This window comes from Procambarus clarkii, chromosome 56 (assembly GCF_040958095.1).
Source record: "Procambarus clarkii isolate CNS0578487 chromosome 56, FALCON_Pclarkii_2.0, whole genome shotgun sequence".
Classification (NCBI taxonomy): domain Eukaryota; kingdom Metazoa; phylum Arthropoda; class Malacostraca; order Decapoda; family Cambaridae; genus Procambarus; species Procambarus clarkii.
Genome location: NC_091205.1, coordinates 15,887,086 through 15,901,627, shown reverse-complemented (window position 1 = coordinate 15,901,627; position 14,542 = coordinate 15,887,086). Strand labels below are relative to the sequence as shown.

Sequence of the window (14,542 nt, the reverse complement as noted above, 5' to 3'; positions counted from 1 at the left end):
ATGTATTGAATAACGTACCCTATGTGTAGTAAAAACGTATTAAATTACGTTATCATGCGTTCAGCGTATTTATGACTGTGACTCAAAAAGTTCTTTCTGACATCTCATTGACTCGTGTGTTTTCAGTTTCCAATTACGTTCTCTCGTTCTGCTGTTTCTTAGTTTGAATGTTGTTTCTATATCTAAATCCCCTTTAGTATCTTATATGTCTGTATCAGGAGCTGGTCGGCCGAGCGGACAGCACGCTGGACTGTGATCCTGTGGTCCTGGGTTCGATCCCAGGCGCCGGCGAGAAACAATGGGCAGAGTTTCTTTCACCCTATGCCCCTGTTACCTAGCAGTAAAATAGGTACCTGGGTGTTAGTCAGCTGTCACGGGCTGCTTCCTGGGGGTGGAGGCCTGGTCGAGGACCGGGCCGCGGGGACACTAAAAAGCCCCGAAATCATCTCAAGATAACCTCAAGATAGATCATGTCTGTCCTACCTCTTCAGTGTAGTGAGGTTCATGTCCCTCAGTCTTCCTTAGAACTCTTACCCCTTGGCTCAGGAACGAGCCTTGTTCTATATTTTTGGACTTGTATTTAGTTTTTTTTGTGTTTCTTTTAGTGGGGGCGGAATACCTTGACTGGTCTCTCGTCAATCCGTCCTCTTAAAAATAACGTCGCTTTTCGCTCGTATGCGAATAGCTAAGGGCCTGTGCTGCCTCTTTTAGTATCCACGGTGATACATTGTCTGTTCCAACTGCTTTAGTTTCATCCAGTGTTGTTAGTTGTTTCATTACCGCCTCTGTTGTCACCTCTATATCCGTTAGTCTCTCATCTCCTCTGCTAACAATGGCAGGTGGTTAGGCTCGGTTGTGAACACTCCATGGAAACTAGCATTCAGTACCTTGCAGATTTCCTTGTTGCTTTGTGTATATGCCCCTTCTGTTTTCCTTAGTCTTGTCACTTGTTCGTTCACCGACATTTTACTTCTAATATGACTATATATTAATTTAAATTGCTTTTTCGCTTTCATTGCAATATCGTTTTCATAATGTCTTTCCGATACTCTCCTTATATTAATGTATTCACTCCTAGCTCTGTTGCATCTAATCTTATTGTCTTCTGTACATCCTCCACTCCCGCCTGCTTCTCATTTTTGCTTCCTGCCACTGTCAATTAAACCATGGGTTATTATATTCCCCAACTACTTTTTATTTTAATGTTGGTATAAAACTCTCTTCGGCCTCCTTGCATTTCCGCTTGAATAGGTCCATCGCGCGCGCGTGTGCGTGTGTGTGTGTGTACTCACCTAGTTGTTGTACTCACCTAGTTGTGCTTGCGGGGGTTGAGCTTTAGCTCTTTGGTCCCGCCTCTCAACCGTCAATCAACAGGTGTACAGGTTCCTGAGCCTATTGGGCTCTTACCATATCTACACTTGAAACTGTGTATGGAGTCAGCCTCCACACACATCACTGTGTGTGTGTGTGTGTGTGTGTGTGTGTGTGTGACCCCCAGATCGAGTCCAACATAGTTTAGCCAAATTGACTTAATGAACATTATAAGGCTGATGAGGAAGGGTGTCTCCTCTTCGTGGCTGATCAGTCTCATCTCTCTCTCTCTCTCTCCTCACAGATTCTGGACGTTTCCAGTCCGTGTTTCGTCCTTGCCACGTACACAACGTCCCGAAGCACACCGTCCTTACGTACAAGCACCTCCAGATCACGGTAAGCCACGGACAAGGGGGGGTGAGGCTGGTACGTCGGGGCTACGGTGGAACCAGTTATACCAGTACATAATGTTGTTAAGGCATATTGGGGAATGGTTATAGATGTACGTGTGCACGTATTGGGACTAATTATAGATGGTCATGCACACATATTAGGACTATTAGGGTGTATGTGCACATATATATTGGAACTACTGTAGATGTATGTATACACATAGTTTGGGACAAATTATAGATGGTTATGCACGCATATTTGGGTTAATTATAGATGTATGTTCATACATACTGGGACTAATTATATATGTATGCACACACATACTGGGACTAATTATCAACATACGTGTATATATATATATATATATATATATATATATATATATATATATATATATATATATATATATTATATATATATTATATATATATATATTATATATATATATATATTATATATATATATATATATATATATATATATATATATATATATATATATATATATATATATATATATATATTGAATTTGTATGACCGTATTCCTGGACCAGTTACAGTATCAAATGTATGTATGTAACGAATAATAGGAAGGAACGTAGTGGCCTGACGGCTGAATAGACAGCGCTTGGTATTCGTAGTTTCCGAATTCGATCCCCGGCGGAGACGGAAACAAATGGGCAGTGTCGTCCTGATACCCTTGTTCATCTAGCAGTAAATAAGTACCTGGGAATTAGACAGCTGCTACGGGCTGCTTCCTGGGGATGTGTAACCAAAAAAAAGAGGCCTGCTCGAGGACCGGGCCGCGGGGACGCTAAGCCCCGAAATACTCTCAATGTAGCCTCAAGAACGACTGAAAAGTTGGGTCCAGGAGTTGAAGCTTGATCCAGACGGTACAAATAGGTATGTATACACATGTATACGGTAACTTTAGCCCCATGAATAAGGTAACTTGAGTGCCATGAGCAGGCATCTTAGCTACATTAATACAGTAAGTTAGTGTCATGAATACAGTAACTTAGCCCCATGAATACAGTAACTTAGCCCCATGAATTCAGTAACTTAGCCCCATGAATTCAGTAACTTAGCCCCATGAATACAGTAACTTAGCCCCATGAATACAGTAACTTAGCCCCATGAATACAGTAACTTAGCCCCATGAATACAGTAACTTAGCCCCATAAATACGGCAAAAATACGTAGGTAATCAAGTTATACACAATACACCTTATTCCCTCCGAGTTCGATTATTAAAACTACTTGAGTACGATAACTCCGTATAAAGTTAAGGGGGACATAAACTTTCTTCCTAAGATCGTAACGAGAAAATTCTGTCGCTACCTCATTACGTGCTAACTACCCTGGAGAACCAATCAGCTGCGCGGAAAATGACTTGTTAGGGCGCCCTCTTCTGGTTGGTGGAGGGCGGGGCTTCGGGTGATGAGTTGCCGACTTTTGTTTTTGTTTCTTTATGTGTGACTTCTGTTATTTAGCGTCTTAGGGGAGAGGAGGGGAGAGAGAGTGAGCTGTTTCACAGCTGGGGGTGAGAGAGTGAGGTGTCTTACAGCTGGGGGAGAGACAGTGAACTATCTCACAGCTGGTGGGTGAGACAGTGAACTATCTCACAGCTGGTGGGTGAGACAGTGAACTATCTCACAGCTGGGGGGTGAGACAGTGAACTATCTCACAGCTGGTGGGTGAGACAGTGAACTATCTCACAGCTGGTGGGTGAGACAGTGAACTATCTCACAGCTGGTGGTGAGACAGTGAACTGTCTCACAGCTGGGGGTGAAGGAACTTTCCCCACTTGTCAACGTGACTGGAAACCACTTAAGAGACTGTGCCACACAGATTACACCTCCCCCCCCCTACCCCCCTCCCCCCTCCCCACCACCGAGGACCTGAGAATATCCCCTTTCCTGTTAAACCGTGGGGAAATTCCCTGTTCTGGTAAAATAGTGGGAGAATTTCCCCCTGTTCTTTTCAGATAGCGGTAAAAGTTTCCCCTGTCCTGATAGCCTGGAGGACGGTAACGAATTTCACTGTTGTAGCAGAACGGTCGAAAAATTCCCCGCCATGTCAGAATGGCGGGGGGGTATTCCTTGCTCTAGTCAAATTGTCAGGGGAACTTGAGACGCGCTAGTGGCGGGGATATTTTGGCGGAGTTCCTCCCCTGTCCTGCCAGCATAGTGAGGGAAATAACCTCATCTGGTAAAGTGGGTGGGGAATTTTCCAGTGCTGATCGATTTGTTAGGTAAATATATTTTTTTCAGAGACTGAGGAATTTTGGTTTTAATTTTTAAGTAGTTGAAAGGACAGATGCGCCCTAAACCCTCCCACAACAACCCTCCCACAACAACCCTCCCACAACAACCCTCCCACAACAACCCTCCCACAACAACCCTCCCACAACAACCCTCCCACAACAACCCTCCCACAACAAACCTCCCACAACAACCCTCCCACAACAACCCTCCCACAACAAAACCTAGCCAGGGTCCTGGGGACACACCTGGGTCTGCAGTAATGACATGTTGCATAAAAGCGGTAGGTAAGGCAATTATCAGGTGAGAGCACGAAGCCAGTATGGCTGTATATAGCACATGGAAGGGATATATGATGACGGGACAGGAGCTGGGATAGGAGGAAGGAGTTAAGGAACGGTGCCCAGTCACTCGGACCATCGGGGATTGAACGCCAACCTGCAATAAGCGAGGCCATCCCCCTAGCGACTAGTTCAACTTGCTGGACAGAGCAAACACAGGACTATAGTCTGATAGAGTTTACCCAACTAATCACCACAATGTGTTAAAGACTGGGAAGGCATACACCTACAACACACACACATAGACTGGTAGATGTGGTTGTTTTAGATCCAGTTTTTAACTTTAGACACACAGTTGCAAGTAGCACGGGATATGGTGAGCCCGTAGTGGACTTATCTGGCATAGCTGTGCATGGACTCACAGCGTTCTACATAGTCTACGTTCTACAGAGTTTGCGCCTGGAGTGCTCAGGATTGGGAGACCCGTCACCTGTAGCCACCTGCCACAGGTAACGGTAGCCACCTGCCACAGGTACCGGTAGCCACCTGCCACAGGTACCGGTAGCCACCTGCCACAGGTACCGGTAGCCACCTGCCACGGGTAACGGTAGCCACCTGCCACGGGTACCGGTAGCCACCTGCCACAGGTACCAGTAGCCACCTGCCACAGGTAACGGTAGCCACCTGCCACAGGTAACGGTAGCCACCTGCCACAGGTACCAGTAGCCACCTGCCACAGGTAACGGTAACCCAACCTGATCCTGGCAACCACTGTGTCGCACAGTCTGGTCCACGTTTTCTGCTGCCTAGGCTTCAGATCCCTGTAACATGGTCTAGGGTGCCTTACAGGAATGTATTTGCTAATGTAAAATACATATACTAGGGGGGGGGGATGACACATTGCTCAACCGGTCATGTCACCTAGTACATACAGTGTGGCCCTGATCATCTGATCTATGACTCCTACGTTGAGCTGCTAGTTACAATCACCGTTGACTAGACCACACACTAGAAAGTGAAGGGACGACGACGTTTCGATCCGTCCTGGACCATTCGACTTGAGAATGGTCCAGGACGGACCGAAACGTCGTCGTCCCTTCACTTTCTAGTGTGTGGTCTGGTCAACATACTTCAGCCACGTTATTGTGACTCGTCGCCTGCTTACAATCACCTTTTGTCTGCTTGATTAGGCGCTCAACCTGTATGTTTTAAGTCAGGAACTGGGCCACGAGGCTAGTGATACAAGGAACCCCTTCCCCAGTACTTATCTTCACCAGTACCTTCATTCCTTACCCCAGTACTCCCTTACTTAGGAACATAAGAATATAGGAAACCTCAGAAGGCCTTACGGCCAATACGAGGCAGCGCCTATTTGGCAATACAAGTGTACCATGCCACCCAGTACACTACTTCACTGCCCCAGTACACCCCCTTCACTGCCCCAGTACACAGTACACCCCTTCACTGCCCCAGTACACACCCCAGTACACAACCCCATCAGGGAACAGTCGAGAAAACACAGACACTTTAAAAACTTGTGATGAGTTTTGTTCGGAGATGGAGGCACTGGGGCGAGAGAGAGAGGTGAGAGAGAGAGAGAGAGAGAGAGAGAGAGAGAGAGAGAGAGAGAGAGAGAGAGAGGGAGAGGGAGAGAGAGAGGGAGGGTGCCTCCCTCACCTAGCAACAACATAACTTTGCCTCTCTTACCCTCCGTAAACTTTATCTCGTAAAACTCTACTTAGAGGAACTAAAGAAAACTTCATTGGCAGGAAAATGAGGAAGGAAGAGGAGGTAGGGTTGGGGGGGGGGGGGTTAAGTTAGAAGGGGCAAGGGGGTAAGGGGGGGGTAAGGGGCAGGGAGGGAGGGGGTTTATGAGGACGGAGAGGGGAGTAATGCTTCATGGAAGAGAGGGGAAGTAACAGATAGTGGAAGGGGGTTGTGGAGAGGGTGGGATGGTGTGGAAGAAGGATGGAATAAATGGAAAAGAATTGATGATGGAGAATAAATCAGCAGGGAGGAGGAAGACCAGTAGTGATGGAGGGAGGAGGAAGGAAGAGCAAGGAGGGAAGGGAGGGAGGGAGGTGGAGGGAAGAGCCTCACGTTACCATGACAACGTCTGTCTGGCGTATGAAGGGAAATTCTTCATATTCCCCTTATTACGAAAAGACGGAAAATTGTCGGTGAGCTAGATCTCTCTCTCTCTCTCTCTCTCTCTCTCTCTCTCTCTCTCATCCTTCCTTCATTCACTATCATACATTCTTTCCCATCCTTTCCAGTTTCCCTCTACCATAACCCCGTATCTTACCCCAATAACAACCCCCCAACATGTACCCCCCCACCATGTACCCTCCACCATGTACCCCCCCCACCATATACCCCCACCATGTACCCTCCACCATGTACCCCCCCACCATATACCCCCCCACCATATACCCCCCCACCATGTACCCCCACCTCCATGGCCACTCATCTCCGACAAACACACCATCAAACAAGGAACAATTACTGCACGCTCTCCTAAAATACCCAATAACAGATTACATAATACGCCGCTGTACGCCACGAATACCTGTTATGTTTATGTATACTTAAAATATACACACAGTGTATAAGAGTGACCCAAGACACCCGGAGAGAGAGTGGCTCCCATCTCACCTTATCTTCCAATGAAAATGTATGATGACTTTGAGTATATTTAGCGAGCGTCGAGCATGAGGGGGGTGTACTAGGGTGTAGGGCAGGGGGTGTACTAGGGTGTAGGGCAGGGGGTGTACTAGGGTGTAGGGCAGGGGGTGTACTAGGGTGTAGGGCAGGGGGTGTACTAGGGTGTAGGGCAGGGGGTGTACTAGGGTGTAGGGCAGGGGGTGTACTAGGGTGTAGGGCAGGGGGTGTACTAGGGTGTAGGGCAGGGGGTGTACTAGGGTGTAGGGCAGGGGGTGTACTAGGGTGTAGGGCAGGGGGTGTACTAGGGTGTAGGGCAGGGGGTGTACTAGGGTGTAGGGCAGGGGGTGTACTAGGGTGTAGGGCAGGGGGTGTACTAGGGTGTAGGGCAGGGGGTGTACTAGGGTGTAGGGCAGGGGGTGTACTAGGGTGTAGGGCAGGGGGTGTACTAGGGTGTAGGGCAGGGGGTGTACTAGGGTGTAGGGCAGGGGGTGTACTAGGGTGTAGGGCAGGGGGTGTACTAGGGTGTAGGGCAGGGGGTGTACTAGGGTGTAGGGCAGGGGGTGTACTAGGGTGTAGGGCAGGGGGTGTACTAGGGTGTAGGGCAGGGGGTGTACTAGGGTGTAGGGCAGGGGGTGTACTAGGGTGTAGGGCAGGGGGTGTACTAGGGTGTAGGGCAGGGGGTGTACTAGGGTGTAGGGCAGGGGGTGTACTAGGGTGTAGGGCAGGGGGTGTACTAGGGTGTAGGGCAGGGGGTGTACTAGGGTGTAGGGCAGGGGGTGTACTAGGGTGTAGGGCAGGGGGTGTACTAGGTTTTTTTATTATTATTATTTTCTACCACAGACGTGGCCACACATTTACAATGCTAACCAGCATATATACATTTTCTTCTGTCCTCCATGGACCTATAGGGTTAGAGATGTGTTAAACATATAGTTCAGGGGTTTATTGAACAATCAACCACAGAAGGTGATTCGGTGCTTTTAAAATGCTAAGCAAACCTACGTACGTGAATACATAGATACACAGATTTACGTATGACCTATATAAAGTGTTCGATTCGTCTTTTACATAGTGTCATTAATGTGCATTTACAAAGGTGAAATGTAATTCTGATCAGCTTCCATATATACTTTATACACATACATATACATATACATACACACACACACATATACGTACACATACATATATACATACATGTATACATACATATATACACACACATGCATTCACATACATTTGTCTCTTTTACTCTGACAGGGTGAGATAGCTGATAGAGAAACTAGTGTGCAATTAAGCACTTAATCACTGAAGGTGAGGAAGGTGCTTTTACAAGCTCAGGTTATATAGTTACATCACATACATACATTGTATAACTGATATATTACATGGTTAATCCTGGGTACAAGTCCAATATATAATCAAGTGTTCAGTACTCATATAGTAATTACACAGTTCAGCATACCTTAGCACAGGAGGGCGAAAGTCAGACAATATGGGACATTCTACAATATAATGTTCAAGAGAGTGCATGTTTTCTCTTTCACAAAGTTTACACATTGTGTACTCGACATTTGGGTTTTGAGAAAGCTGCCAGATACGTCTATATCCCAGGCGTATTCTGGCCACTATAACATCACATTGCCGGGTTCTTGTTCTATTAGTCCCATATGTGAATGTCTCCTCACGATATCTATCATAATATTTAATACTGCAACTTTCAGGTCTTTGTGAATTTGTTAGGTCGGTGAGATCTTCATTAGATATTTGTTTAAGTATTCTCTTTATACAACTACTAGGGTGTAGGGTAGGGGGTGTACTAGGGTATAGGGTAAGGGGTGTACTAGGGTATAGGGCAGGGGTGTACTAGGGTATAGGGCAAGGGGTGCTACTAGGGTGTAGGGCAAGGGTTGCTACTAGGGTATAGGGCAGGGGGTGCTACTGGGGTGTAGGGCAGGGGGGGTGCTACTAGGGTGTAGGGCAGGGGGTGTGCTACTAGGGTGAAGGGCAGGGGGTGCTACTAGGGTGTAGGGCAGGGGGTGCTACTAGGGTGTAGGGCAGGGGGGGTGCTACTAGGGTGTAGGGCAGGGGGTGCTACTATGGTGAGGGGGGAGGGGGGGAGTGGGGGGGGATATCGGTGCAGGTGGGGATCAAAGCGTAGCGGTAATGCAGTCACGACTCGGGCTCCAGCCTGGAGGGTGCTCCATCACCACCACTGCACTTTGGTTCCTTGGCTCCTCCGGTAATTGCCTGGGGTGGAGGGGGGGGGGAGGAGGTGGGAGTGATATGTGGGTGTCGATGTATTGCTTTTGGGTCTGGCTATGTTGTTCTGGGGGGCTATGTTGTTCTGGGGGGCTATGTTGTTCTTGAGGGCTATGTTGTTCTTGAGGGCTATGTTGTTCTTGAGGGCTATGTTGTTCTGGGGGGCTATGTTGTACTTGAGGGCTATGTTGTTCTTGAGGGCTATGTTGTTCTTGAGGGCTATGTTGTTCTTGAGGGCTATGTTGTTCTTGAGGGCTATGTTGTTCTTGAGGGCTATGTTGTTCTTGAGGGCTATGTTGTTCTTGAGGGCTATGTTGTTCTGGGGGGCTATGTTGTTCTTGAGGGCTATGTTGTTCTGGGGGGCTATGTTGTACTTGAGGGCTATGTTGTTCTGGGGGGCTATGTTGTTCTTGAGGGCTATGTTGTTCTTGAGGGCTATGTTGTTCTGGGGGGCTATGTTGTACTTGAGGGTTATGTTGTTCTTGAGGGCTATGTTGTTCTTGAGGGCTATGTTGTTCTTGAGGGCTATGTTGTTCTGGGGGGCTATGTTGTACTTGAGGGCTATGTTGTTCTTGAGGGCTATGTTGTTCTTGAGGGCTATGTTGTTCTTGAGGGCTATGTTGTTCTTGAGGGCTATGTTGTTCTGGGGGGCTATGTTGTACTTGAGGGCTATGTTGTTCTTGAGGGCTATGTTGTTCTGGGGGGCTATGTTGTACTTGAGGGCTATGTTGTTCTTGAGGGCTATGTTGTTCTGGGGGGCTATGTTGTACTTGAGGGCTATGTTGTTCTGGGGGGCTATGTTGTTCTGGGGGGCTATGTTGTTCTGGGGGGCTATGTTGTTCTTGAGGGCTATGTTGTTCTGGGGGGCTATGTTGTACTTGAGGGCTATGTTGTTCTTGAGGGCTATATTGTTCTGGGGGGCTATGTTGTACTTGAGGGCTATGTTGTTCTGGGGGGCTATGTTGTTCTGGGGGGCTATGTTGTTCTTGAGGGCTATGTTGTTCTGGGGGGCTATGTTGTACTTGAGGGCTATGTTGTTCTTGAGGGCTATGTTGTTCTGGGGGGCTATGTTGTTCTGGGGGGCTATGTTGTTCTGGGGGGCTATGTTGTTCTTGAGGGCTATGTTGTTCTGGGGGGCTATGTTGTACTTGAGGGCTATGTTGTTCTTGAGGGCTATGTTGTACTTGAGGGCTATGTTGTTCTTGAGGGCTATGTTGTTCTGGGGGGCTATGTTGTTCTTGAGGGCTATGTTGTTCTTGAGGGCTATGTTGTTCTGGGGGGCTATGTTGTTCTTGAGGGCTATGTTGTTCTGGGGGGCTATGTTGTACTTGAGGGCTATGTTGTTCTTGAGGGCTATGTTGTTCTGGGGGGCTATGTTGTACTTGAGGGCTATGTTGTTCTTGAGGGCTATGTTGTTCTGGGGGGCTATGTTGTTCTGGGGGGCTATGTTGTTCTGGGGGGCTATGTTGTTCTTGAGGGCTATGTTGTTCTTGAGGGCTATGTTGTTCTGGGGGGCTATGTTGTTCTTGAGGGCTATGTTGTTCTGGGGGGCTATGTTGTACTTGAGGGCTATGTTGTTCTTGAGGGCTATGTTGTTCTGGGGGGCTATGTTGTTCTGGGGGGCTATGTTGTTCTGGGGGGCTATGTTGTTCTTGAGGGCTATGTTGTTCTTGAGGGCTATGTTGTTCTGGGGGGCTATGTTGTTCTTGAGGGCTATGTTGTTCTGGGGGGCTATGTTCTTGAGGGCTATGTTGTTCTTGAGGGCTATGTTGTTCTGGGGGGCTATGTTGTTCTTGAGGGCTATGTTGTTCTGGGGGGCTATGTTGTTCTTGAGGGCTATGTTGTTCTGGGGGGCTATGTTGTTCTGGGGGGCTATGTTGTTCTTGAGGGCTATGTTGTTCTGGGAAGCTATGTTGTTCTTGAGGGCTATGTTCTTCTGGGTGGCTCTGTTGTTCTGGGGGGCTATGTTGTTCTTGAGGGCTATGTTGTTCTGGGGGGCTATGTTGTTCTGGGGGGCTATGTTGTTCTGGGGGGCTATGTTGTTCTGGGGGGCTATGTTGTTCTTGAGGGCTATGTTCTTCTGGGGGGCTATGTTGTTCTGGGGGGCTATGTTGTTCTTGAGGGCTATGTTGTTCTGGAGGGCTATGTTGTGAGGTGTGTTTCCAGGCGAGGTTGTGGGGCGCGTTGATAGTTTTGAGTTATTGCGAGCAAAAAAAGGTTTTAGAGTTGAGTGTGGAGGGAGTGGAGTGAGAGAGAGAGAGAGAGAGAGAGAGAGAGAGAGAGAGAGAGAGAGAGAGAGAAGGAGGGTGGTAGGGAGGGAGAGAGAGAGAGAGAGAGAGAGAGAGAGAGAGAGAGAGAGAGAGAGAGAGAGAGAGAGAGAGAGAGAGAGAGAGAGAGAGAGAGAGAGAAGGAGGGTGGTAGGGAGGGAGCGAGAGAGAGAGAGAGAGAGAGAGAGAGAGAGAGAGAGAGAGAGAGAGAGAGAGAGAGAGAGAGAGAGAGAGAGAGAGAGAGAGAGAGAGAGAGTAATGTAGGGAGGAGTTAAGGAAGGCGGGATAGGGAAGCAGGAAGGGAGGAAGACAGTTAAGAGATAACAGATATATCTGGCTATCACCCAACACAACCTGGCCACAGCAACATCCATATGTTACTCTAGTGAGGTGTGTTCTCCTTGGTACACGAACGCACTCAAGTCTCTCACACTCAGGCACCCCACACACACACACACACACACACACACACACACACACACACACACACACACACACACACACACACACACACACACACACACACTCACTCAGCCCCCTCCCTCCCCCCAACACACACCACTTACCAAGTCAGGATCCGTGGAGCTATCCACAGCCCATACTAACTTCAGGCACTGTGTTGAGCATGTTCCCTCTCTCTCTCTCTCTCTCTCTCTCTCTCTCTCTCTCTCTCTCTCTCTCTCTCTCTCTCTCTCTCTCTCTCTCTCTCTCTCTCTCTCTCTCTCTTTCTCTCTCTCTGTCTCCTGTATCCCTCCTTCTCTCTCTTTCCGTCTCTTCCTCTCTACCCACCAGTATGTATGAGGAGTGTGTGTGTGTATCATGTGTCATCAGCAGGTGCACCACAAGCCGCGACACAGGTCTGGGACACGTGACCGTGCCTGGGAGAGGTCAGATGTGTGTACTGGGAGCCCTCACGTGTAAGGGTACTGGGGGTGATGTCGCCATGGTATTATATATTGATTTATTACGGCCAAAGTTTGATAAGTAGAATTGTTTTTTTTTTTCAATTTTGTGGGAGGGATGGAATTATCAGGGGAAAGAGCCAAGCTATTTTGACTATATAGCACTTGGAAGGGATCAGGATAAAGTTTTGGGATGGGACGGGGGGAAGGAATGGTGCCCAACCACTTGGACGGTCGGGGGATTGAACGCCGACCTGCATGAAGCGAGATCGTCGCTCTACCGTCCAGCCCAAGTGGTTGGGCATATCAGTGCGTAATGTTGCACTGATTAATAGTCAATTTTGTTTAGAAATTTGAACGTTTTTTAAGTGCCATTGTTAGTCACAAGGGGCCAGATTCACGAAAGCACTTACGCAAGCACTTACGAACGTGTACATCTTTCCTCAATCTTTGACGGCTTTGGTTACATTTATTAAACAGTTTACAAGCATGAAAACTTGCCATTCAACTGTTGTTATTGTTATAAACAGCCTCCTGGTGCTTCCGAGCTCATTAACTGTTTAATAATTGTAAACAAATCCGCCAAAGATTGAAAAAAGATGTACAGGTTCGTAAGTGCTTGCGTAAGTGCTTTCGTGAATCTGGACCCAGGTTTCCAAGGGGATCCCTTTGGGACCTTGCCATGCCGTATTCGTTTGACTAGTGCCAACCCCGACCTGGCCATGTTGGGCACGTACCCTGCACCAATTATTGGAAAAATTAGGTGAGACAATCCCCAAGAGTCTGGCTTTCAACCTCAAACAGATATTTAATTCTTGCCTCTTTATTCATGCTTCCATTCCTTGCTCTCTCTCTCTCTCTCTCTCTCTCTCTCTCTCTCTCTCTCTCTCTCTCTCTCTCTCTCTCTCTCTCTCTCTCTCTCTCTCTCTCTCTCTCTCTCTATTGCCACTAATTCATCCCTTAAACTAATTATTTCTTCAGTCATTTCCTGCACACTTTGTGTCAACGTTAAATTTACATGTGTCACTTCTCTTTCATTTAACTTTCAGTGTCTTCTTGTTTCAGTAATGGGAGTATTTCCTCTCCCACTCTCCCTTGTTAGTGTGACCCTCTGCCACCAGGCCCCCCGTGGCACTCTCTATGTTATGGGGTATGTTCCTGACCTATGGCACTCCCTTTCACTCTGTCCTTCTGTGGCACTCCCTTCACTCTGTCCTCCAGTGGCACTCCCTTCACTCTGTTCTCCTGTGGCACTCTTCACTCTGTCCTGTGGCACTCCCTTCACTCTGTCCTTCTGTGGCACTCCCTTCACTCTGTCCTCCAGTGGCACTCCCTTCACTCTGTTCTCCTGTGGCACTCCCTTCACTCTGTCCTCCTGTGGCACTCTTCACTCTGTCCTGTGGCACTCCCTTCACTCTGTCCTCTTGGGCCAATGATGGCACTTTCCCAGGAGGCAACTCACAATAGTCTCCTAACTCCAGGGTCCTTTAGTGACAAATAGGTGAAGAGGGGCGTCAGGTGAAAGGAAAGGAGCCAAAGTGTTCATTTATTCATTCACACCCTTACCTTCATTCACACCCTTAACTTCATTCACACCCTTACCTTCATTCACACCCTTACCTTCATTCACACCCTTACCTTCATTCACACCCTTACATTCATTCACACCCTTACTTTCATTCACACCCTTACCTTCATTCACACCCTTACATTCATTCACACCCTTACTTTCATTCACACCCTTAACTTCATTCACACCCTTAACTGCATTCACACCCTTAACTGCATTCACACCCATAACGTTATATATTTTCAAGCTACATTTAATTTCCTCACGTTTGTTTACTCCCTTCCTTCCTTCCTTCCTGCTTTCAATTCCTTTCCATAGTCCTGCGCACTCTACAAGATTTTTTCCCCCTCCCTTTATTTCTCTTCCTACACTCCTTTCCCTCTATATTAATTTCCCTCCACCCAACCCATCCTTTCCCACTTGCTGGTTTCCTCCTTCCCACCATTCATCCACTTCCTCCCTTCCATCCTCTCTTCCTTCGCGAGTCCCTGTATGCCAGTTTTACAGCGAACTAATTGCAACCATTTACAGCGATAACAAAATACAGTAAATTTTAATAAATCACCATAATTGCTTTAAGGGAGGAGGAATAGAGGATGGAAGAGACGGAGAGGAGAGAGCTGGGAGGT

The 14,542-nt window shown here is 47.6% G+C and overlaps 1 protein-coding gene across 1 annotated transcript in view; it reads left to right on the top strand.

Annotated features, from left to right (window-relative positions):
• Window positions 1–14,542, top strand: part of hig (hikaru genki) — a 140,647-nt gene that overhangs the window by 70,323 nt on the left and 55,782 nt on the right. Inside the window, exon 5 of the mRNA XM_069305766.1 lies at window positions 1,616–1,707. Coding sequence (XP_069161867.1) covers window positions 1,616–1,707 — 92 coding nt within the window. The remainder of the gene's footprint in view (window positions 1–1,615; window positions 1,708–14,542) is intronic.